Source organism: Anomaloglossus baeobatrachus, chromosome 1, assembly GCF_048569485.1.
Source record: "Anomaloglossus baeobatrachus isolate aAnoBae1 chromosome 1, aAnoBae1.hap1, whole genome shotgun sequence".
Lineage (NCBI taxonomy): Eukaryota > Metazoa > Chordata > Amphibia > Anura > Aromobatidae > Anomaloglossus > Anomaloglossus baeobatrachus.
This window is the reverse complement of record NC_134353.1, coordinates 21,734,820-21,758,311: the sequence shown is the minus strand read 5'-3', so window position 1 is coordinate 21,758,311 and position 23,492 is coordinate 21,734,820. Positions and strand designations below refer to the sequence as shown.

Genomic DNA, 23,492 nt, shown 5'->3' with positions numbered 1-23,492 from the left:
ATACGCGTGCCTTTCCCGTCCCCTGGATGACCCAGGGGAAGAAAAGTCCTCTAAGAGCCATGACTTGTTCATCTTGGTTCTTTTAGAAACACAGTGAGGGGACTCCAACCACAGTCTCCCTCGTTGCCACTAATTGGGCCACACACACCCCACTTGACTGGCATCACTTGACCCCCCTTTTGAAAAAGAAAAAGATGCTTTGCATGAAGCACTCTCAAAAATATGCATGCCTTTCCCGTCCCCTGGATGACCCAGGGGAAGAAAAGTCCTCTGAGAGCCATGACTTGTTCATCTTGGTTCTTTTAGAAACCCAGCGAGGGGACTCCAACCACAGTCTCCCTCGTTGCCACTAATTGGGCCACACACACCCCACTTGACTGGCATCACTTGACCCCCCTTTTGAAAAAGAAAAAGATGCTTTGCATGAAGCACTCTCAAAAATACGCGTGCCTTTCCCGTCCCCTGGATGACCCAGGGGAAGAAAAGTCCTCTGAGAGCCATGACTTGTTCATCTTGGTTCTTTTAGAAACACAGCGAGGGGACTCCAACCACAGTCTCCCTCGTTGCCACTAATTGGGCCACACACACCCCACTTGACTGGCATCAGTTGATCCCCCTTTTCAAAATGAAAGAGATGCTTTGCATGAAGCACTCTCAAAAATACGCGTGCCTTTCGCCTCCCCTGGCTGACCCAGGGGAAGAAAAGTTCTCTGAGAGCCATGTCCACATTGTCAGTGGACAGACACGTGTGCTTATCTGCCAGCAGACCCCCAGCAGCACTGAAGACAGGTTCCGAGAGAACGATGGCTGCAGGACACGACAAGATCCCCAAGGCGTACGTGGCAAGCTCAGGCAATTTATCCAGATTGGAAGCCTAAAATGAGCAGGGCTCAAGTTGCACAGTAATAGCATCGATGTTTCCTTGCATATACTCATATATCTGTGTCTCGTCCTCTTTTTCCTCATAACGCTGTTTTGTTTTCGCATGAGAATTTGTTCTTGTCACTTTCCCATGTGTTTGTGTTGTGTTGTGAGTTGTTTGTCACCTTTTGGACACCTTTGAGGGTGTTTTCTAGGTGTTTTCATGTGTTTGTGAATGCCTGCCATTGTTTCCTATGCGGTTCGAGTCCGGTTCGTCGAACGTTCGACGAACCGAACTTGATCGGGACCTCCGTTCGGCGAACCGACCTCGAGCCGAACCGCGACCGGTTCGCTCATCTCTACTGGTCAGCCAAAGATACGGACAAGTCCTATTTTTGTGGATAGGCAGATGAACCTGTTTGTGATCACATCCACTGCCATGCAAAACACACATTCATTACGACAGTACACTTGCTGCAGGGGAAGCCAGCAAAAAAAGTGCCATTTCATGATCTAAGTAGTCAAAGCTAATTCTGTGATCCAGCGACAAATTATACTTTTATAATCTAAAAAGTTATTAGAAATTCTGTGGTCCAACCACAAATTGCCATTTCATCATCTAAATAGTGAATGGAAATTCTGCGGTCCAGCCACAAATTGCCATTACAACCTTTAAATAGTGATTGCAAAACTCTGTGGTTAGCCACAACTTGCAATTTCATCTAAATGGAAATTGCTATTTCTGTGCTCCATTCTACAATTGCAATTTCATCATCTATATAGAGAATGTTACTTCATGGTCCACCCACAAATTGCAATTTCAGCATTTAAATAGTGATTGCAAAATTCTTTGTTTCATGGAAAAAAATGCCATTTCATCATCTAAATAGTGATTGCAAATTCTGTGGTCCAACCACAAATTGCCATTTCAGCTAAAAAGAGATTGCTGCTTTGTGTTCCAACGACAAATTGCCATTTCATAATCTAAATAGAGATTTTAAATTATGCGGTCCAGCCAAAGATTGCCATTTTATCATGTAAATAAAGTTTGCTACTTCTGTTGTCCAGCCAAAAATTACCATTTCATCATCTAAATAGAGATTGCAAATTCTATGGTCATGCAACAACTTGCAATTTCCCATCTAAATAGATGTTGCAACTTCTGTCTTCCAGCCAAAATTGCTATTTCATCATGAAAGTAGTCAATGCTAAATTAGTGACAAGTGACTGACTGCTGTGGATCTAGAGTTTTGAAGCTGCTAAGAAAAATAGGGGATGGGTACATCAAACATGAGTGGGAAATCCCAAGGTCATGGTAGAAGAGGGACCAGGCATGGTGTTCGAGGTTTACGTGGGGTAGGGTCTAATATTACTGAAAGCTCTACTAAACAAACACTAGCTTGAATCCAAAGACAAATGAGAAATTCTGCTACTGGTTAGAAAAACTGTGGAACTAGAAAGCACAATAGGGTCTTACCCGGTATATACCGAGAGAAGTGGAAGATTTGCACTCACCTCAAAGAGTTGTGCCAGTCACAACTCCTGTATAAGCATGTGGTGTTAAGGTGAATTCTGCTGCAGCCCCCGTGGTAGATAACAGATAGTAATAATGGAGAAGGGGTTTTATGCCGCGCTATTCACCAGGCACAAGGATATGTTATTTTTGTGCCTTATGTCCTGATGAAGGGAGCAGAGCTCCTGAAACGCGTAGACTCAAGCTACAATGAAGGAACATTGAATATCTTCTCGTCCATGTGCCTGGTGAATAGCGCGGCATAAAACCCCTTCTCCATTATTAAATTCTGTTACTGGACGGACTTATCCTCTCCCTTTATTTGACAGCTGCACAGGTGTACAACTTGTATATTTGGCCCAGTAAGAGCATGTTCTACTGTGTATGGCAAACATTGCATCAAATGGCCTCTTGTCCTACTCTTCCTCCACCTCAACATTACACACAGTACAGTCCTCAGGGGTGGCACCCCAATTTCCCTTACTTCCCCCGTGTCACAACTCTAACTACCCAATTGACTGTGGGGAGCCATAGATGGGCGAGTCTGGAGAATGGTACACACATTCCATTACATGTGCATCAGAGGTCTGCTACGAAGATTACCATACTGAAGAGGAGGAAAGCATATTCACCAATGCTCAAAATCTTTGTCAGTTGGATCTGGGGCAGTCAAAGAAGAATCCAGACCCTTGTCACCAGACATTAAGCCCTTGGGGTGGAAGTGATGATGATGATGATGAGACAGAGATGCGTGAGGTGCACATGTACTGTACAGTGCTGTCAGGTCAGGAAGAGGAGGAGGTTGATTTTCAGGGAGAGAAGAGGGACAACATAGAGGTCGACCATGAGACTGTACATCAAAAATGGTGTAAACGTAGAAGCACGCAGCTGAGTAGCTTAGCAGAAGAAGTGGAGGAGAAAGACGAGGAAGTATCGTTGCAGCTTCCCGCACAAACACTTACATAGTTACTTAGGTTGAAAAAAGACCTAGGTCCATCTAGTTCAACCTTCCTCCACCAGTTCTACATTTAGTCACTAAGTCATTTATAACCAACAATGTTTTGTGTACTGAGGAAATCATCCAGCCCTTTTTTAAAAGCTGTTATAGTATCTGCCATTACTACCTCTTGTGGTCGGCATTCCACAGTCTGACTGCTCTAACTGTAAAGAATTCTTTCCTATTTAGCTGCCGGAATCGCTTTTCTTCCACTCGCAGTGAGTGCCCCCTGGTCCTTAGTACTGTCTTTGTCATAAGTCATGTGCCAGTCCTTTATATTGACCACACATGTATTTATACATATAAATGAGATCTCCTCTGAGACGTCTTTTTTCTAAGCTAAACATATCTAACTTTTTCAACCTGTCATCATACGGGCGGCCTCCATTCCTTGTAATAGTCTAGTTGCTGCCTTTGAACTGACTCTAACTTCTGAATGTCCTTTTTAAAATGTGGAGCCCAAAACTGGATCCCGTATTCCAGATGTGGCCTTGCAAGTGATTTATAGAGGGGTAACAATACGTTGGGATCACGGGATCTAATCTCTCTTTTTATACATCCTAGAATCTTGTTTGCTTTAGCAGCTGCTGCCTGACATTGAGTGCTGCTGCTCAGCTTATTTGTAATGAGAATACCCAAGTCCTTCTCCTGTTCTGTAGTCCCGAGTTTACTTCCATTTAATGTATACGCAGCTGAAAGATTACTCTGTCCTAGGTGCATTACTTTACATTTATCAACATTAAATCTCATTTGCCAAGTATCTGCCCATTCTGACATCTTATCCAGATCTTTTTGTAATATTGTACTATCCAGGTCAGTTTTTAATATCCTACATAGTTTGGTGTCATCGGCAAAGACTGACACTGTACTATCAATCCCATCCACAAGGTCATTAATAAAGAGATTAAAAAGAATTGGTCCAAGCACAGATCCCTGCGGCCCCCACTGCTGACTATAGCCCATTTAGAGAATGTTCCATTTATGACTACTCTTTGTTTCCTATCTTTTGGCCAATTCCTTACCCAGTTGCATATTGTGTCCCCTAGTCCTTGCTTCTGGAGCTTTAGTATAAGGCTATTATGTGGTACAGTATCAAATGCCGTTGCAAAGTCCAAATAAATCACATCAGCTGCATTACCAATATCCAGATTTGAACTTACCCCCTCATAGAACCCCAACAGGTTGGTTAGACACGACTTATCTTTCATGAATCCATGCTGTTTGTCAGTTATCATATTATTTTCTGCAATATATTTTTGCATGTCATCCCTTAAAATGCCCTCAAAAACTTTGCATACTACTGATGTCAGGCTTACTGGATGGTAGTTGCCTGGATCTACCCTCTTACCTTTCTTAAATATCGGTACCACATCAGCAATCCTCCAATCCTGAGGCACCAACCCTGTTACAAGTGAGTCTAAAAAGATGAGATACAGCGGTCTGTCGATTACGGAGCTCAATTCCCTCAATATTCGTGGATGAATGCCATCTGGCCCTGGGGATTTGTCAATGTTTAATTTACTCAGACGTAGGTGTGGCACCCCTAGGGGTATTAGCCACAATAAAACCATCATTAGTTACTCAATACAAGCACTAGAGCAGACACCGCACTACCACCTCTGGCCAGAAGGGGGAGCTCAAGAGACTCCCCTAGAGATATTCTGATCTGAGGTAAAATTGACAGTTTAGTTTGTTCAGTTGGAGCCGGGACGCTCAAAGGAGCAGTCAAAGAGAAATTGCTCTGAGGTACTAAGGAGAGACTGACAATTTCCAGGCCCAAGCCATTGGTCTGAGGAAGAGGAGACAGAGAAGAGGAACATTTTAGGAACCGGGTAGCCATTAATCTCTACCCCTGAAAAGGCTCAAATACGGACACCGGATCCGTGGCTGCATTAGTTTCACACAATACAGCAACCAGGAGAAGTGAAGGCGATTCAAGCTTCACCAGGGTCAGACACAGCAACATCCAGTGAGTTCAGCGGTACTCCCAGAGGGGGTAAGCAGGGGAAAAGGACTTGAGTTGCCTGTTGAATTAGGACCCAGGAGGGACAGTTTGGGCCGGCAGCCAGTTCACAAACAGCAGCAGGGCCACACACAGACAGCGCAAAGAAGGAGGCCAAGGACCTGGCAGGGCAGAGTAACTTAGTCCTCCTTATACAGACTCCGGTGACGGGACTTGTTGTTATGCAGTTTTTTGTTGAAGTAAACCGGTTAAACGTTGCCTGCGCCTCAGTCTCTCATTTGGACAGTTGCCACCTATCCAGGATTGGGACCATCGAAGCTGAGAAAACCTGTTGCTGATCAAGTAAGTGTCTGCGCCCCTAAAGTCTCCTCACAATACCATTATCTAAAACCACCATTGACTTTTACCTCACCTGCCTGGGACCCACAGCCCTACCCGGAAAGGGCTTTCCACCTCAGCTGCCCCACATCATCATCCCCGGCCAGCTACTGGCAGCAGTGGCCATAAATAGCCACATTTATTCCGGGTGGCGTCACGAAAAACTCTTATAAACTTTTATTTATCCCCTGTAAATACCCCCCCATTGCACTGTGCATCGCCTGAGACCACAGCCCGGGTCGAGCCACCCGTGACATCCCCTCAAGAAATAGACCCCCGATCCGGTGCTGGGTACCCCGGTCTCTGGGCGTCACATAGGCGTACTTCATCTTGTGTTAAATTAATTATATCGGGTGGTGAACTTTGATTTTTCACTTGTTGAATGATCCCTGGTACAGACAGTTCCTTGGTGAATACAGATGAGAAATGCCTATTTAATATCTCAGTCTTTTGTTTGTCCTCTATAACTAACTTGTTATTATATTTTAAGGGGCCGATACTATCCTTTGTTTTCCTTTTGGCATTAATGTATTTATAAAAGATTTTGGGATTTATTTTAATGTCATTGGCGATTTTTGTTTCAGTAGCTAATTTTGCTTGTTTGATTTCTTTTTTACATTTCCTATTGATATCTTTATACTTCTGAAATGCTATTTCTGTATTCTCAGCCTTTAAGATTTTAAATGCCCTTTGTTTTTGTTTTATTATACTTTGTACAGTCTTATTTATCCATAGTGGTTTCTTTTTATTCCTGGACATTTTATTACCAGAGGGTATACGTTTTTTACAGGACTCTAGTAGTATATCCTTAAACTTACCCCATTTATGTTCGATATCCCCAGTTATTATGACTTTGTCCCAATCTACACATTTAAGCTCTTCCCTTAATTTGTTGAAATCAGCTTTCCTAAAATTCCAGGTTTTAGCATTCCCCCTTTGAAATGTTCCATTGAATATTATGTTGAAGCTTACCATATTATGATCGCTGGTGCCCAAGTGCTCCTGGACCTGTAGATCTGAAATTGTATCCAGTCTATTTGACAGGACCAGATCTAGCAAATTATCTCCCCTGGTCGGTTCACCTACCATCTGAGAGAGGAAATGGTCTTGAACAGTAGATAAGAACTTACAGCTTTTAGCAGAACAAGAAGATTCTATGTCCCAGTGAATGTCTGGATAGTTGAAATCCCCCATAATAAGAACCCGATTATTATTATTAGCTGCCTTTTCAATTTGTTCCAGCATTTCACCCTCTATTTGTTGAGGTATGTTAGGAGGCTTATAGCAAACTCCAATTAGCATTTTTCCATTATTCCCCTCCCCATGTACATTTACCCATACTGACTCTACATTGTTGCTGTTCCCCTCAATGTCATCATACAACACAGGTTTTAGGTTAGATTTAATAAATATACACACCCTACCACCTTTTTGGCCTTTCCTGTCCTTCCTAAATGTACTATAACCCTGTATGTTTGTCACCCAGTCATGGCTTTCATCCAGCCAGGTTTCCGTAATGCCCACCACATCATAATCCATGGTTGACATAAGAGTCTCCAATTCATTCATTTTGTTTGCAAGACTTCTTGCATTTGCCAGTAGACATTTAATCCTATTAACACCTTTATTACTCCTAGCCTCCCTACGTTCCTTGCATGTCCCATCCCCCCTAATCCTTCATTGACCCCTACCGTCTCACTGTCTCTATCTGCTCTATCTCTCCCCTTATTTGCTCCACTACCCTCCCTCCCCCCCGATCCTAGTTTAAAAGCTCCTCCATCCGTCTGACCATTTTCTCCCCCAGCACAGCTGCACCTTCCCCATTGAGGTGCAGCCCGTCCCTACCGTAGAGCCTGTAGCCGACTGAGAAGTCGGCCCAGTTCTCCATGAACCCGAACCCTTCCTTCCTGCACCAATTTCTAAGCCTCATATTTATCTCCCTAAGCTCCCGCTGTCTTTCTAGTGATGCTCGTGGCACCGGTAGTATTTCTGAAAACACCACCTTGGAGCTCCTGGACTTCAGCTTCTCTCCTAGTTCCCTGTAATCATTTTTAAGGACCTTCCACCTGCTTCTAACTTTGTCATTAGTACCAATGTGCACCATGACCGCTGGGTTTTCCCCAGCCCCACCCAGCAATCTGTCTATCCGATCCGCAATATGAATACTTATTGAAGCAGACATGACAAGTCCTACAACTTCACATGACGAGCAGCAGTCACGGGTCTGTAGTTTGCATGGTCGGCAAAGGTTGTCTAGCCTGAGCTTTTCTTGAGACCGCAAAGGATTACTCAACTTACGTTATCTGCCAACGTTGTAAAAAATGACTTATTAGAAGCAGAAATTCCATGAATTTGAAAACTATATCCATGAACCGTCACATGCACAACGAACATGCGTTATTCTGGGAATTTTACTGCGTTAAAACGTAGCCTAGAGGACCTCTCCAACCACCGGCCACCCCATCCACTGTTTTTACTGCTTCTATCTCCTCCTTTACTGTGGTACGCAGGACTCCTTTCGTGAAACCCCAACTTCACACAATCTTAAGAGTGGTTTTCTCCAATGCAACAGTAAGGTACACAGTGTGCATCACAGTTCTAGACTTCCAACCATGGAAACAATAAGTTGTCATCGTAGAAAAATTATCAGCAACAGTTTAAGTGACAGAAGCAATTTCTGTGAGTTGTGGCACGTTTTGTAGATCATCCTGTGCATCTGCAAAGCAGAGTACAAGTCTCACACATAGTGAATGATTGGAGAGGATGGTGCTAGAATATCTAGTCTATTATGTTGGTATTGGTGGTATGGACACTTTTGCATTTTGGTCTTCAAAAATGGAAGAGTGGCCTGAGCTCGCCAGTCATGCCTTGGTAGTTTTGGCATGCCCGGCAGCCATCATTGTCTCAGAATGTGTCTTCAGCACTGTTGATGGTGTCCTGATGGATAAGCGCATCCAGCAGTCCTCTGTAAGTGTGGACCACTTAACTATCAACACGATGAACAATTAATTGATCTCCAATGAGTTTTCCACGCCAGTTGCAGACTATGAACACTAGGTGATGGTGTGGTTTTCAGTTTGCTGCATTGATCTTGCATTATTGCAGTCTGTGACACCTTTGTCACGGCTTCTGTGGCTGCTACTGGTACTGCTGCTGATGGTACTAACAAGTCTTGGTGGGGCCAAAATCAAAGGGCATGTCCATGCTGTTACTTATAAATTTGGCTTTTTTATGTATGAAACACCTAATATTCCTCCTATTCCTCCTCATTTGTCTTCCTCCAGAGTCACGATGAGCTATTTTTTTTGTAAATAGAGAGACTCCAAGTTGGGTCTAAAAGTTATGTCCTGTCTTTAGTGGCAGGGGTCTTGGCGCACAAGGTCTACACCTGCCACTCATACACCTCTTCATTTTAAAATAGATTGAAAGCTGTAAATGTTGAGCCAGACCCTTTCTTGTACCTGACTAACAGCCGGAACACAGATGTGTCCTTATTTATGTAAATGGAAAGTTTGAGCTGGAGCACACAGTCAGCTAGCCTATCACTAGATGATGAAATGCAGATTTGTGGGACACGTTCCCTACCCTGCACTTCTCTATTGTACACTTTTGCTCTCCTATCTATTCTCAACTACCTATCATTAAACCTCTAGTTAAAATGTCTAGCAGCCACACCTTCCCTAACCTTGAGCAATCATGAAATGGCACAGACGCCACATGTCCGCTTTTTATATACAGAGGGTCATGTGACTTAGGCAGCCAATGACACAAGCCCTTGTGTCTGAACCTTGTGGATGTTTTCAGTGCCGTGATTGGCTGCAGGGAACATCAACACATTAGGTTAAGAAAAAAAACATAACACTCCTCTGACCTCTCTCTACCCCCTCCCCTCATCAAACACATCCCCCCAGTCATCAAACAACACCACTAAAGTGGCGAAAGTAATATTAAAAATTTAGAAAAGCCGCAAACATGTAGTGATCAAAAAGAAACATTGCCAACACTTAGGGCAAATGCTTGGATTTCTGATTCCGAACCGAAACTGCCAAAGATCATATGATTTTCAATTTGGCGATCCTTTTCCGATCAAGATCTCTTATCTCTGGTGGAGACTCCAAGTTGAGTCTCCAAGTTGTGTGTTGTCTGTAGTGGTAGGGGTCTCAGAGCTCAAGGCCTATACCTGTCACTAGAGATGAGCGAACCGGCCGTGGTTCGGCTCGAGTTCGGTTCGTCGAACGGAGGTCCCATTCGAGTTCGGTTCGTCAAACGTTCGACGAACCGAACTCGAACCGCATAGGAAACAATGGCAGGCAATCACAAACACATAAAAACACCTAGAAAACACCCTCAAAGGTGTCCAAAAGGTGACAAACAACTCACAACACAAACACATGGGAAAGTGACAAGGACATATACTCATGCGAAAACAAAAGAGCTGGACAAGGAAAAAGAGGAGAAGACACAGATATAGGCATGGCACGCCCTTCTAAAATCATGTAAAACACCACAAGGTGACTCCAAGTGGAGTTCTCCCTTTTTTCCAAAAATTGGGCCACACACACCCACCCATTCAGTGGCAGCAGTTGTGCCCCAGTTGTACACTTCACAGCTAGATTTGCATCAAGCACATTCAAAAATACGCCATACTTAACCATCCCCAGGAGGACACCGGGGTAGGTAGCTAAGTCTTTGCTGAACCATGACTTGTTCATCTTGGCTCCTTTTAAAAAACACAGCAAGCAAGGGTTACTCCAAGCGGAGTCTCCCTTTTTACCAAAAATTGGGCCACACACCCATCCATTCAGTGGCAGCAGTTGTGCCCCAGTTGTACACTTCACAGCTAGATTTGCATCAAGCACAATCAAAAATACGCCATACTTAACCGTTTCCAGGATGACCCCGGGGTAGGTAGCAAAGTCTTTCCTAATCCCAGATCTGTTCATCTTGGATCATTTTTAAAAAGACGGCAAGCAAGGGTTACTCCAAGCGGAGTCTCCCTTTTTTCCAAAAATTGAGCCCCACACACACCCACCCATTCAGTGGCAGCAGTTGTGCCCCAGTTGTACACTTCACAGCTAGATTTGCATCAAGCACATTCAAAAATACGCCATACTTAACCGTCCCTAGGAGGACACCGGGGTAGGTAGCTAAGTCTTTGCTGAACCATGACTTGTTCATCTTGGCTCCTTTTAAAAAACACAGCAAGCAAGGGTTACTCCAAGCGGAGTCTCCCTTTTTTTCCAAAAATTGGGCCACACAGACACCCCATCAGTGGCAGCACTTGTGCCCCAGTTGTACACTTCACAGCTGAATTTGCATCAAGCACTTTGAAAAATACGCCATCCTTCACCGTCCCCAGGATGACACCGAGGTAGGTAGCTAAGTCTTTCCTGATCCCAGATCTGTTCATCTTGGCTCCTTTTTAAAAACTAGGCAAGCAAGGGTTACTCCAAGCGGAGTCTCCCTTTTTTCCAAAAATTGGGACCCACACACACCCACCCATTCAGTGGCAGCAGTTGTGCCCCAGTTGTACACTTCACCGCTAGATTTGAATCAAGCACATTCAAAAATACGCCATACTTAACCGTCCCCAGGAGTACACGGGGGTAGGTAGCTAAGTCTTTGCTGAACCATGACTTGTTCATCTTTGCTCCTTTTAAAAAACACAGCAAGCAAGGGTTACTCCAAGCGGAGTCTCCCTTTTTTCCAAAAATTGGGACCCACACACACCCACCCATTCAGTGGCAGCAGTTGTGCCCCAGTTGTACACTTCACCGCTAGATTTGAATCAAGCACATTCAAAAATACGCCATACTTAACCGTCCCCAGGAGTACACCGGGGTAGGTAGCTAAGTCTTTGCTGAACCATGACTTGTTCATCTTGGCTCCTTTTAAAAAACACAGCAAGCAAGGGTTACTCCAAGCGGAGTCTCCCTTTTTTCCAAAAATTGGGACCCACACACACCCACCCATTCAGTGGCAGCAGTTGTGCCCCAGTTGTACACTTCACAGCTAGATTTGCATCAAGCACATTCAAAAATACGCCATACTTAACCGTCCCCAGGAGGACACCGGGGTAGGTAGCTAAGTCTTTGCTGAACCATGACTTGTTCATCTTGGCTCCTTTTAAAAAACACTGTAAGCAAGGGTTACTCCAAGCAGAGTCTCCCTTTTTTCCAAAAATTGGGCCCCACACACACCCACCCATTCAGTGAAAGCAGTTGTGCCCCAGTTGTACACTTCACAGCTAGATTTGCATCAAGCACAATCAAAAATACGCCATACTTAACCGTTTCCAGGAAGACCCCGGGGTAGGTAGCAAAGTCTTTCCTGATCCCAGCACTGTGCATCTTGGATCATTTTTAAAAACAATGTAAGCAAGGGTTACTCCAAGTGGAGTATCCCTTTTTTTCAAAAAATTGGGCCACACAGACACCCCATCAGTGGCAGCACTTGTGCCCTAGTTGCAAACAGGATGTTTTGATTTGCATCAAGCACATTCCAAATCCACAAGCATTTACTCTCCCCAGGATGACACAGGGGTAGTAAATTCCTTGTGGATCCATGACTTGTTTATTTTGATGAACGTTAGTCTGTCCACATTGTCACTGGACAGACGCGTGCGCTTATCTGTCAGCACACACCCAGCAGCACTGAAGACACGTTCAGAGACAACGCTGGCAGCTGGACACGACAAAATCTCCAAGGCGTAAGTTGAGAGCTCTGGCCATTTTTCAAGATTTGAAGCCCAAAATGGGCAAGGCTCCATTTGCAAAGTCATGGCATCAATGTTCATTTGGAGATACTCCTGTATCATCCTCTCCAGCCGTTGACTATGTGTCAGACTTGTTGTCTCTGGTGGCCTTGCAAAGGACGGTCTAAAAAAATTATGAAAAGATTCCATAAAATTGCTGTTACCAGCACCAGATACGGTGCTACTGGTACGGGTAGAATGTTGAAGATGACGAGACCGTCCCATGTTTGTCAAGTTACAACTGGGAGATTCACTCCCTGCACGGTTGTTTGGTGGAAAAGCTGAGCTAAGATCGAGTAACAGCTTCTGCTGATACTCCTGCATATGTGCGTCCCTTTCTATGGCTGGAATTATGTCGCAAAATTTGAACTTGTACCGGGGATCTAATAGTGTGGCAAGCCAGTAGTCATCATCACTTCTAATTTTGACAATAAGAGGGTCATGTTGGAGGTAATGCAGCAAGAAGGCGCTCATGTGTCTTGCGCAGCCATGCGGACCAAGTCCACGCTGTGTTTGTGGCATAGAGGTGCTAACCGTTCTTTCTTCCTCTGACATCTCCCCCCAACCTCTTTCAACTGAAATTTGACCAAGGTCTCCCTCATCCGCTGAGTCTTCCATGTCCATAGACAGTTCGTCCTCCATTTCTTCATGTTCTCCTGCACCTTCCTCAACATTTCGCCGGCTACCATGCGCCCTTGTTGATCCTGTCCCCCATGGTCCCATGCCTGCCGCGTTGGTGATGATGAACGTCTGGACCTTGGTGATGTTGTTGTGTCTTGCGCATATGAATCCTCCTTTAGTTCCTCCCCTTCCTGTTGTCCCACCCCCTGACTCCGAATAGTGTTTAGCGTGTGCTCCAGCATGTAAATGACTGGAACTGTCATGCTGATAATGGCATTGTCAGCGCTAAACATATTCGTCGCCATGTCGAAACTGTGCAGAAGGGTGCATAGGTCCTTGATCTGAGACCACTTCATCAGGGTGATCTGCCCCACCTCTGCATCTTGTTGGCCCAGGCTATACGTCATGACGTATTGCACCAGGGCTCGGCGGTGCTGCCACAGTCGCTGTAACATGTGGAGAGTAGAATTCCAGCGTGTCGGCACATCGCATTTCAGGCGATGAACCGGCAGGCCGAAAGACTTCTGGAGCGATGCAAGTCGCTCAGCTGCGGCGGTTGAGCGGTGGAAGTGAGCAGACAGGTTTAGTGCCCTGGTCAGAAGGCCATCTAGGCTGGGATAGTGTGTTAAAAATTGCTGGACAACAAGGTTCAACACGTGAGCCATACAAGGCACGTGTGTCACCTTGCCCAGGCGAAGGGCCGCACCCAGGTTTGCAGCATTGTCGCACACGGCCTTTCCAGGCTGCAGGTTGAGTGGAGACAACCATTTATTAAACTCAGTCTCCAGAGCTGCCCACAACTCAGCCGCTGTGTGACTCCTATTTCCAAGACATGTCAAGCTAAAGAATGCCTGATGTCGTTGCGCTTTGCTGCCAGCATAGTAATGAGGGGTGTGTGATTCCTTCTGCGCAGTGCGAACTCTGGTGGCCTGACCAGGTAGGCTTGGTGCGGAGGTGGAGGACCCAGATGAGGTGGAGGAGGCAGAAGCAGTGGCGGAACTTGGACAGACAGAGGATTGACACACAAGTCATGGGGACAGCAAGACTTGTGCAGCAGACCCTTCACCATCTATCACCATAGTTACCCAGTGCCCAGTCAGCGACATGTACCGTCCCTGTCCATGATTACTGGTCCAAGTATCGGTGGTGAAATGCACCCGTTCACACACAGAGTTTCTCAAGGAATCGGTGATGTTGTGTGCGACATGCTGGTGTAGCGCGGGCACACCTTTCTTAGAGAAGTAGTGGCGACTGGGCATCTGGTACTGGGGCACAGCGACAGACATAAGGTCTCTAAAATCCTGTGTGTCCACCAGGCGGAAAGGCAGCATTTCAGTAGCCAAGAGCTTACAGAGGGATAAAGTCAACCTCTTAGCTTTGTCATGGGTCGCAGGAAATGACCTTTTATTTGTCCACATCTGAGGGACAGAGATCTGGCTGCTGTGTGTAGACAGTGTTGAGTAGGGTGTCCCTGGAAAAATGCAGCTTTGTGAAGAAAGTGCAGGCGTAGACATGATGTCGCCTTCATCAAACGTTGGTGGTATCGATGTCTGAGAGAGCTGTACACACGTACTTGTTTCCCCTTCCAAACCAACTGATGACCTACCAAGCAAACTGCCTGTTGCGGTTACAGTGGTGGAAGTTGTGCGTGGAAAACCAGGTGTGACAGCTGTCCCCACAGTCCTAGAAGATGAAGAGTGCGCGGATGCACTAGAAGGGGCAGGCGGTGGATGGTTCGCTCCGCTAGGCCGCATTGCAGCACGGTGAGCTTCCCACCGGGACATATGATATTTATTCATGTGACGATTCATGGAAGAAGTTGTCAAACTGCTGAGGTTTTGCCCTCTACTAACAGAATCATGACAAATTTTACAGATCACATAATTTGGGCGATCATTTGCTATGTCAAAAAAGGACCAGGCTAGGCAAGGCTTAGAGGGCATGCGACCTGCTGATCCACCACGACTAGTGCTTAGAGGCACAGTGGTGGCTGAGGATGCAGTTGTAGACGTGCTACCAGTACTCCTACTCTGTCCAGGAAGGCGCAAGGTAACTTCGTCGTCAGTTGCATCCTGCTCCACCGTCTCTGTTGACCTCCTCGAGGGCCTGACTGTGGGTTGACAGTAGGTGGGATCTAGAACTTCCTCATCAATTGTTGTGTTTGCACTCCCCTCACCCTCAGACTGAGCCTCTTCTTGCCCTGACCGAATATTTAAGTTGTCATCCCAATCTGGTATCTGCGTCTCATCGTCATCAGTATGTTCCTCATTGTCTATAACAACAGGTGTTACAGTTTGTGAAAAAGGGTCAACATTATGCTCAAAACCTTGGTCCTCACAGCCTGATTCAGAGTCACAAAGGTTCTGGGCATCACTGCAGACCATTTCCTGGTCTGTACTGACTGTAGCTTGGGAGCAGACCTCTGATTCCCAGGCTATAGTGTGACTGAACAGCTCTGCAGACTCAGCCATCTCAGTTCCACCATACTGTGCAGGGCGGATGGAGACTTCAGAGACGGGAGAAGGCAAGTTTTATTGGGATGACAACTCAGAAGACTGGTGTTTTTTGGTTGCGGTAGTTGAGGTGGCGGAGAGGGCACTTGTTGGACCACTTGAGATCCATTCAAGCATTTTCCTTTTTTGGCCATCATCTACCTTTGTTCCAATTGTTCGTGTCCGTAAAAAAGGGAGCACATCGGATTGTCCACGGTAAGTAGTAGACATCTTACTTTTGCTGGAAGATGGTCTATCTTCAGCAGATGTTAATGGAGCTTTGCCATCTTCCCCACGGACAAACCCTTTTTTTCCTTTTCCAACACACCTCTTCCCCTTTCCACCAGCATCTGTCATTTTGCCACTCATTTTGATTGCGACAAGATTGTGCACTTAAAATGTGGTAGTAAAAATTGAGAGGTGGTGTAGATTTCAGCGATGGTCTAGCTTTATTAACAGGAGAATAAACAACAATTATTATCCCTGACAATGCAACTACGGCCCTTAAACTGGCAGCAGTGTTTGCTAGTATAATGGCTTAGTAACAATGAGTTTGAGTGTGTAATGCAGGCAGACATGCTGCAAATATCTTTGCACTAGTGGGACAATACAGAAGTCCAACAGCCACTTTTATGATGCCACTAAGTTCACTCAGTGTTTGCTAGTATAATGGCTTAGTAGCAATGAGTTTGAGTGTGCAATGCAGACAGACGTGCTGCAAATATCTTTGCACTAGTGAGACAATACAGAAGTCCAACAGCCACGTTTAGGATGCCACTAGGTACACTCAGTGTTTGCTAGTATAATGGCTTAGTAACATTGAGTTTGAGTGTGCAAAGGGCAGGAGGGTACAGTGGCAGGGTTGTGGGTCTCTGGGTAGAGGAAAGGAAGCCTGCCTTTCTATCCCTCCTAATTTGGAAATGCAGCGAGGAAATCCCTGACCTTAGCTACACAGACGCTGTCATCTTGTGTAGCTGTTAAACTCTGTTTTCACGGACCTGTCACCTATGGCTCTGACCCTGCCGGTATTAGCCCTTAAAAGGACTGATAGAAAGTGCTATCCCTATTCTGTACAGCGCTGTGTATAGAGCGTACACAGCAGTATCGGAGATAGGCGCTGCGCCGGCGGTGACTGACACCAAGGACGCAGAAGAGATAATGGCGTCCGGACGGGCAGATACTCGTTTTTATAATGCAGTACACGCGCACGCTTAGGGAATGAAGACAAGGAAAAAAAAATGGCGATCGCCATTATCCATACAGCAGTGATCTGAATGCGCTGTTCCCGCACACTATACACTGAAATTTCATAATAGTGTGAGTCACAGAGTGACTTACACTATTACAGCGGAAAGCCAGCTAGGAATTAGCTGGTCTTTTTGCTGCTAGAACCGTTCTCGAACGTATCTAGAACTATCGAGCTTTAGCAAAAAGCTCGAGTTCTAGTTCTATCTAGAACAGCCCCCAAAATCACTCGAGCCGCGAACTGGAGAACCTCGAACCTCGAACCGCGCTCAACTCTACCTGTCACTCATCCACCTCTTCATTTTAAAATAATTTGAAACATGGAAATGCTGCTCCAGACCCTGTCTCGTGCATGTCCCATGCCTGACTGCTGCACCACGACACTATGGGTACTCTGGGGCAGGTAATGTCACTGTCCTAATGTCTGCCCCTATGTTTTGTAAATGTTGAGACTCCAAGTTGGGTCTCCAAGTTGTGTGTTGTCTGTAGTGACAGTGATCTCAGAGAACCAGGCCTACACATGTCACTAATCCACCTCAATATTCTTACGTTACTTATCTAGGAAGCTATTGGCTGTGTCGCTCAACAGTGTGGCTCCACTGTAAAATGGTTTGTGCTTTTTTGGCAGCTTTTGAGCACCCTAAAAGTGTTGTCTATGCCATTGCTTTTGTGTCCCATTGAATTCAGTGGGCTTTAGATATGTTTGATGAACTGTTCATCGAATACAGGAGAAACACAAACTGAATTGGAGGTTCTCTCATCTCTAGTAAGGAAGTGTTTGGATGCTGCTGGACCCCAGTCGTTTTAAGCCCTGGTGTTTATCTACTTCTTTGGTATTGGTGTATATCCCTGTGTCTATGTTTCCCTGTCTTTCTCCCTTCCCCTTTGTTTGACTATTGCAGTGGTGACATTTAGTTCACTCACCGGCCTTGGCATTATCCAGGGTCACCATGATCATGGACGCATACATGTTACCATGTACATAGACGTACATATACTTCAACACGCATATGGAGGCACATACACGTCACCATGTATATGGATGCACCAACATCACCATGTACAGGGAGGCGCACAAACACGTCACCACGTGCACGAAGGCACGCACACCTCACTACGTACAGTGGTACACACATTGCTACGCATACGGAGGTGCACAAACACACACATCACAACGTACACAAATGCATAAACACTTCACTATGTAAAGGGATGCACACACAACTCACCACATAAACGGTTGCACACTTGTCTCACCACATACATTGGATGCACAGACACGTCACCACATACACACATCACTGTGTACACAGAGGCACACATACAGAGTAATACACTGCAGTTGAGGACCTGAGGCTGCATAAAATCACCCAGAATGATACACATTGATAATTCCTCTCTTATTTCTGCCTGACCCACAGATATGTGCCCCAACTTCACCCCTCTAGCTGGGTTTCACTCCCTTTCTACTCCCTTCCCCAAAACAACTAAAATGCAGTTGAGATCATTTTTATAAGCCTCCATGACTGCTCCACACAGTTCGGTATGAAGCTTATTACACATGGTGTGGAGCAGCCAGCTGCCTTCTCAGCGGAGCAGCATCAATGCTTCCTGCTCTCTGATTGGTGAGGCATCACACTGCAACCTCTAAGGATGGCTGCTCCACCAATCAGAGAGCAGGAAGTAGATATTGCAACCTCTAATAAATGCTTTGAACTCTCTGATTGGTGGAACAGCAATCACTAGAGGTTGAGAGCAGAGAGCAGTAAGAACATAGGATCTTCTGCAGCATGGGGCGCACAGAGGAGGATCCCCTCGACTGTTGAGCAGAAGGCGAACTCTACCCATAAAAACACGTTCTGGCGCTGCCTGGTACTGACCAGCATCAGATAGAAAGAGTACACTGCAGTGGCCTTTGTCAGACGCAGTGCACTCACATAGGGCTCTAAGCAGGAGTTTTAAAGGGCCAAAGGCCTATACTGCAGTTTGGTGCAGCTGGTCTGGCAAGTATGTACCCATTTTGCCAGATTCCTAGACTGGGCATGTTTATCACTGAAGCCCAGAATTTTTTTTTTTTAAATTTAAGTTAATGCACAAACCATTAGGTTAATTATAATGGACATGCAATGTGGATTAAGTCATTCAAATAAAGATGAATGAATTTGAGATACAGACAGATACTGTAGATAGAATTTTGACAATAATAAATGTAATATGTTATTAAATATTCCTACAGACAATGAGAACTGCATGAAATGCCAAAGTGACGAATGGCCAAATGAGAAGAAAGATCGGTGTTTGCCCAAAGTAATGGAATTCATCTCTTATCAGAATGACACCATTGCTTCTGTATTTTCCGGTGTCTCTGTCTCCGGATGTCTCGTGACCGGCTTCATATTTGGAAACTTTATTTCGTATCGGGACACTCCTATTGTTAGAGCCAATAACCGGAACCTGAGTTACCTTCTCCTGGTCTCCATCTTCCTCAGCTTCCTCTCTGTCTTCTTGTTTCTTGGCCGTCCTACTGATGTAACTTGTAGTCTACGTGAAACCAGTTTTGGAATTTTCTTCTCATTAGCCATCTCTTCACTTCTTGCCAAGACTGTCATGGTTTGTGTTGCTTTTAAGTCCACTAAACCTGGAAGTCCCTGGAGAAAATGGCTGAGTGTGAAACTGCCCTATACCATAGTATTGTTGTGTTCATCCCTTCAGGTTGTACTCTGTGTGATCTGGTTGTCTATTTCTTCCCCATTCCAAGATCGGGACACTGAGTCTTACCCTGGGAAGATCATTATTCAATGTAATGAAGGCTCAGATATCTGTTTCTACTCCATGTTGGGTTATCTGGGGCTCCTGGCAGCTGTGAGCTTTGTTCTGGCTTTCATGGTGAGGACATTACCGGACAGCTTCAATGAGGCCAAGTACATCACCTTCAGCATGCTGGTGTTCATCAGTGTCTGGATCTCCATGATTCCAGCTTATCTCAGCACTAGAGGGAAGAACATGGTGGCTGTGGAGATATTCGCAGTGATGGCTTCAAGTGCTGGACTCTTAGGTTGTGTATTTTTCCCAAAATGTTTTATTATTTTGTTTCGATCTGAAATGAATAGAAAAACTGAGCTGCTCGGAAAAAGAAAGGACTGATAGTAAGATACTGGCCAGCTCTGACAATAATCCCTGATCCTTTACATTACACCTCATGTTACATTAAAATAAAATAGTCTATAATAGTCATTATAAGAAACAAACATGTAAATGTAGGATTCATGTTACATTATCTCCAGTAATTCATACATTTATCAGGACATCACATTTTATATCACAGTTTTGTGCAATGTAGAAATTGCTAATTTGTTTTTGAAAATAGTCGGTGACAAATGAGGGGAATTTGGAGAGGGCAGATTCGGGGTTTGACAATAGTTTAGAAAGTGGTGGATTTGGAGAAATTGAAAGAAACTGACGAGAGAGCCCAAACTTCTCACACATATCTGAGTAAGATAGCAGCGCACCCTTGTTATATAGATCTGCGATTGTGACAGGGTTTTTGTCTACCCAAGAAGCTAAGTTTAATCCTGGATATGTGATTCAACAGCCCTAAGAGATATAGTGGGGAGAAGGGCGGCGGAGATTAACTCACCCCAGGTTGGCCATAGGCCTTTTATAGCCGCCAACATGGGGAGAGGCCTGTAGGGGTGGTGGGGGCTAGGATTAGGAAGTCAATTAAACTTTTTGGGGTGCTACAGTTGGGAAGGGTAGCCTCGATTTGTAACCATCTGTGATCTGAGTTGTTCCTCCATCAGCCCCGGGCAGCTTCCAAGATAGCTGCTTTGTGGTATGCCACAATATTGGGGATTCACATACCACCCCCATTGTAAGGAAAGTATAGTGAGCCGAGGGATATGAAAATGTAGCATCTGCTCAAAAGTAGTTTAATTAAAAACGCCAGCTGAAGATGTAAAAAAAAGCCATCACTGAGCCCTAGATCCTGAAAAATGAGAACGCTCCAGGTTTCAGTAAATGGCGCCAAAAGTGGGACTTATTTTGGATTAACTTCTATATTGTTTTTTAACCCCTTAGATAAAAGTATACATGTTTGGTATTCACGAACTCGTATCGACATAAGGCATCATAAGGACACATCAGTTTTACCACATATTGAACACGGTGAATAAAATAACCCAAAAAGAATTGTACAATTTCATTTTCACAATTTCACCGCACTTGAAATTTTTTTTCCCGTTTTCCAGTACACTAAATTGTAAAACTAATAATTTATTTCAAAAGTATAACTTGTCCTGCAAAAAATCGAGCCCTCATATGGCAAAATTTATGAAAAAAATAAAAAAAAATTAGGGCTTTCGAAAGAAGGGGAGCAAAAAACAATGAAATTAAAAATTAAAAATCACTCAGGGGAAGAGGTTAAAGTGACAGAGATACTGTATATATATATATATATATATAATATATATATATATATATATTTATATATAATTTCTTTTTGTAAATGTCTTTCTTCGAGTGTTTCACATATTTTAGAGACGCATGTGGGAAGAAAAAAATGTCCTAGACAGCATAGGCCACCAGCTAGTTGCCGTTTTTAGCAACAAATTCATTAAAATTGTGCATGCAATTAAGAATTTTAGCAAAGGGAGTGAATAATCCGGCATCCAAGCTCCATGAAAAGGTAATTTTATTTAAAAAACATTTAAAGAACTTTTCCATCCGTAGATGATATGTAAAAACCCCACAATGGTTCAGAATGTCCTCGTTTTTACAAACGTGATTAGGACTTACTTATCTTTATTCATTGTATATGCAAAACCACCGGGTCTAAGGGTACCTTCACACTTAGCGATGCAGCAGCGATCCGACCAGCGATCTGACCTGGTCAGGATCGCTGCTGCATCGCTACATGGTCGCTGGTGAGCTGTCAAACAGGCAGAACTCACCAGCGACCACTGAACAGCCCCCAGCCAGCAGCGACGTGCAAGCGACGCTGCGCTTGCACGGAGCCGCCGACTGGAAGCTGCGGAGACTGGTAACTAAGGTAAACATCGGGTATGGTTACCCGATGTTTACATTAGTTACCAGCGCACACCGCTTAGCTGTGTGTGCAGGGAGCAGGGAGCCGCGCACACTGAGCGCTGGCCCCTTGCTCTCCTAGCTACAGTACACATCGGGTTAATTAACCCGATGTGTAATGCAGCTACATGTGCAGAGAGCAAGGAGCCGCGCACACTGCTTAGCGCTGGCTCCTTGCTCTCCTAGCTGCTGTACACATCGGGTTAATTAACCCGATGTGTACAGCAGCTACATGTGCAGAGAGCCGGAGCCGGCAGCACAGGCAGCCTGAGAGCTGCGGAGGCTGGTAACTAAGGTAAATATCGGGTAACCACCTTGGTTACCCGATGTTTATCTTGGATACAGCTTACCTCAGCTGTCAGACGCCGGCTCCTGCTCCCTGCTCGCTTCATTTGTCGCTCTCTCGCTGTCACACACAGCGATCTGTGTGTCACAGTGGGAGAGCGCCTTTGAAGAAAACGAACCAGGGCTGTGTGTAACGAGCAGCGATCTCGCAGCAGGGGCCAGATCGCTGCTCAGTGTCACACACAGCGAGATCGCTAATGAGGTCACTGCTGCGTCACAAAAAGCGTGACTCAGCAGCGATCTCGGCAGCGAGCTCGCTGTGTGTGAAGCACCCCTAAGATCAGTCTCTGAAGGAAACATAGAAAAAGGTTAACTCAAGCATACAGAAAAAAATAAGGGTCGGAGTCAAGATAATGCTTGAAATTCAGTTTGCTTGTTTTTATTGGTGCAAAGGTCAAAAAGAACAGTTCTAAACTTTTGTCCTTAACATACAGGCCTTCGTCAGAGATACTCTATATGGTCGTGAAAGGAATAAATATGTATTCACATGTATGGGAAATCCAAAGAGAAGGATAATGATTGCCTTTGCTGTTCTCTAGAGTTGAGCGATGTTCGAGGTTCGCCAATTTCATGTTCGAGTGATTTTGGGGGTTGCTCGAGATCGAAGTCGAACGCGAGCTTTTTGCTAAAAGCTCGATAGCTTGAGTTACGTTCGAGAACGTTTTGATCAGCAAAAAACCTAGCTAGTTACTAGCTGGCTTTTCACTGTAATAGTGTGAGTCTGTGATTCACATTATTATCTAATTATTATTATTATCTAATTTCAGCGTATAGTGTGCGGGGGCAGCGCGTTTAGATCAGTGCTGCTGGAATAATGGCGATCGCCATTTTTTTTTTTTTTTCCCTAAGCGCGCGTGCAGTGGGGCGGGCCAGCATGTCAGCCAATCCCAGACACACACACAGCTAAGTGGCCTTTTTTGCCAGACAAGCAAGGGCATGTGTCATAGGCTGTCCATGTCACATGTCCTTGCATTATAAATACGGCCAGTTTCCCTCACGGCCCCATTATCTGCTTTCTGCGTGTAGGTGACAGTCACCACTCACGCAGCTCCTGTTGCCGCTCCGGCTGTGTACGCTATATACACAACGCTCTACAGATTAGGGACAGAAGTTTATTTCAGACCTTTTCAGTGCTCATTTCCTCGGGCTCAAAGCCATAGGTGACAGTCAGGTCTGTGGAAACGCTGTATACAGCTTCAGATAAGAGAGTCTGTGTACCTCAGCTCAGGGAATTCCTTGCT

At 45.0% G+C, this 23,492-nt stretch overlaps 1 protein-coding gene across 1 annotated transcript in view; it reads left to right on the top strand.

Annotated features, from left to right (window-relative positions):
- LOC142304354 (vomeronasal type-2 receptor 26-like) overlaps positions 1–19,968 on the top strand; it is a 71,585-nt gene extending 51,617 nt beyond the window's left edge. Inside the window, exon 3 of the mRNA XM_075346811.1 lies at positions 19,061–19,968. Coding sequence (XP_075202926.1) covers positions 19,061–19,968 — 908 coding nt within the window. The remainder of the gene's footprint in view (positions 1–19,060) is intronic.
- The last annotated feature ends 3,524 nt before the right edge of the window (positions 19,969–23,492 follow it).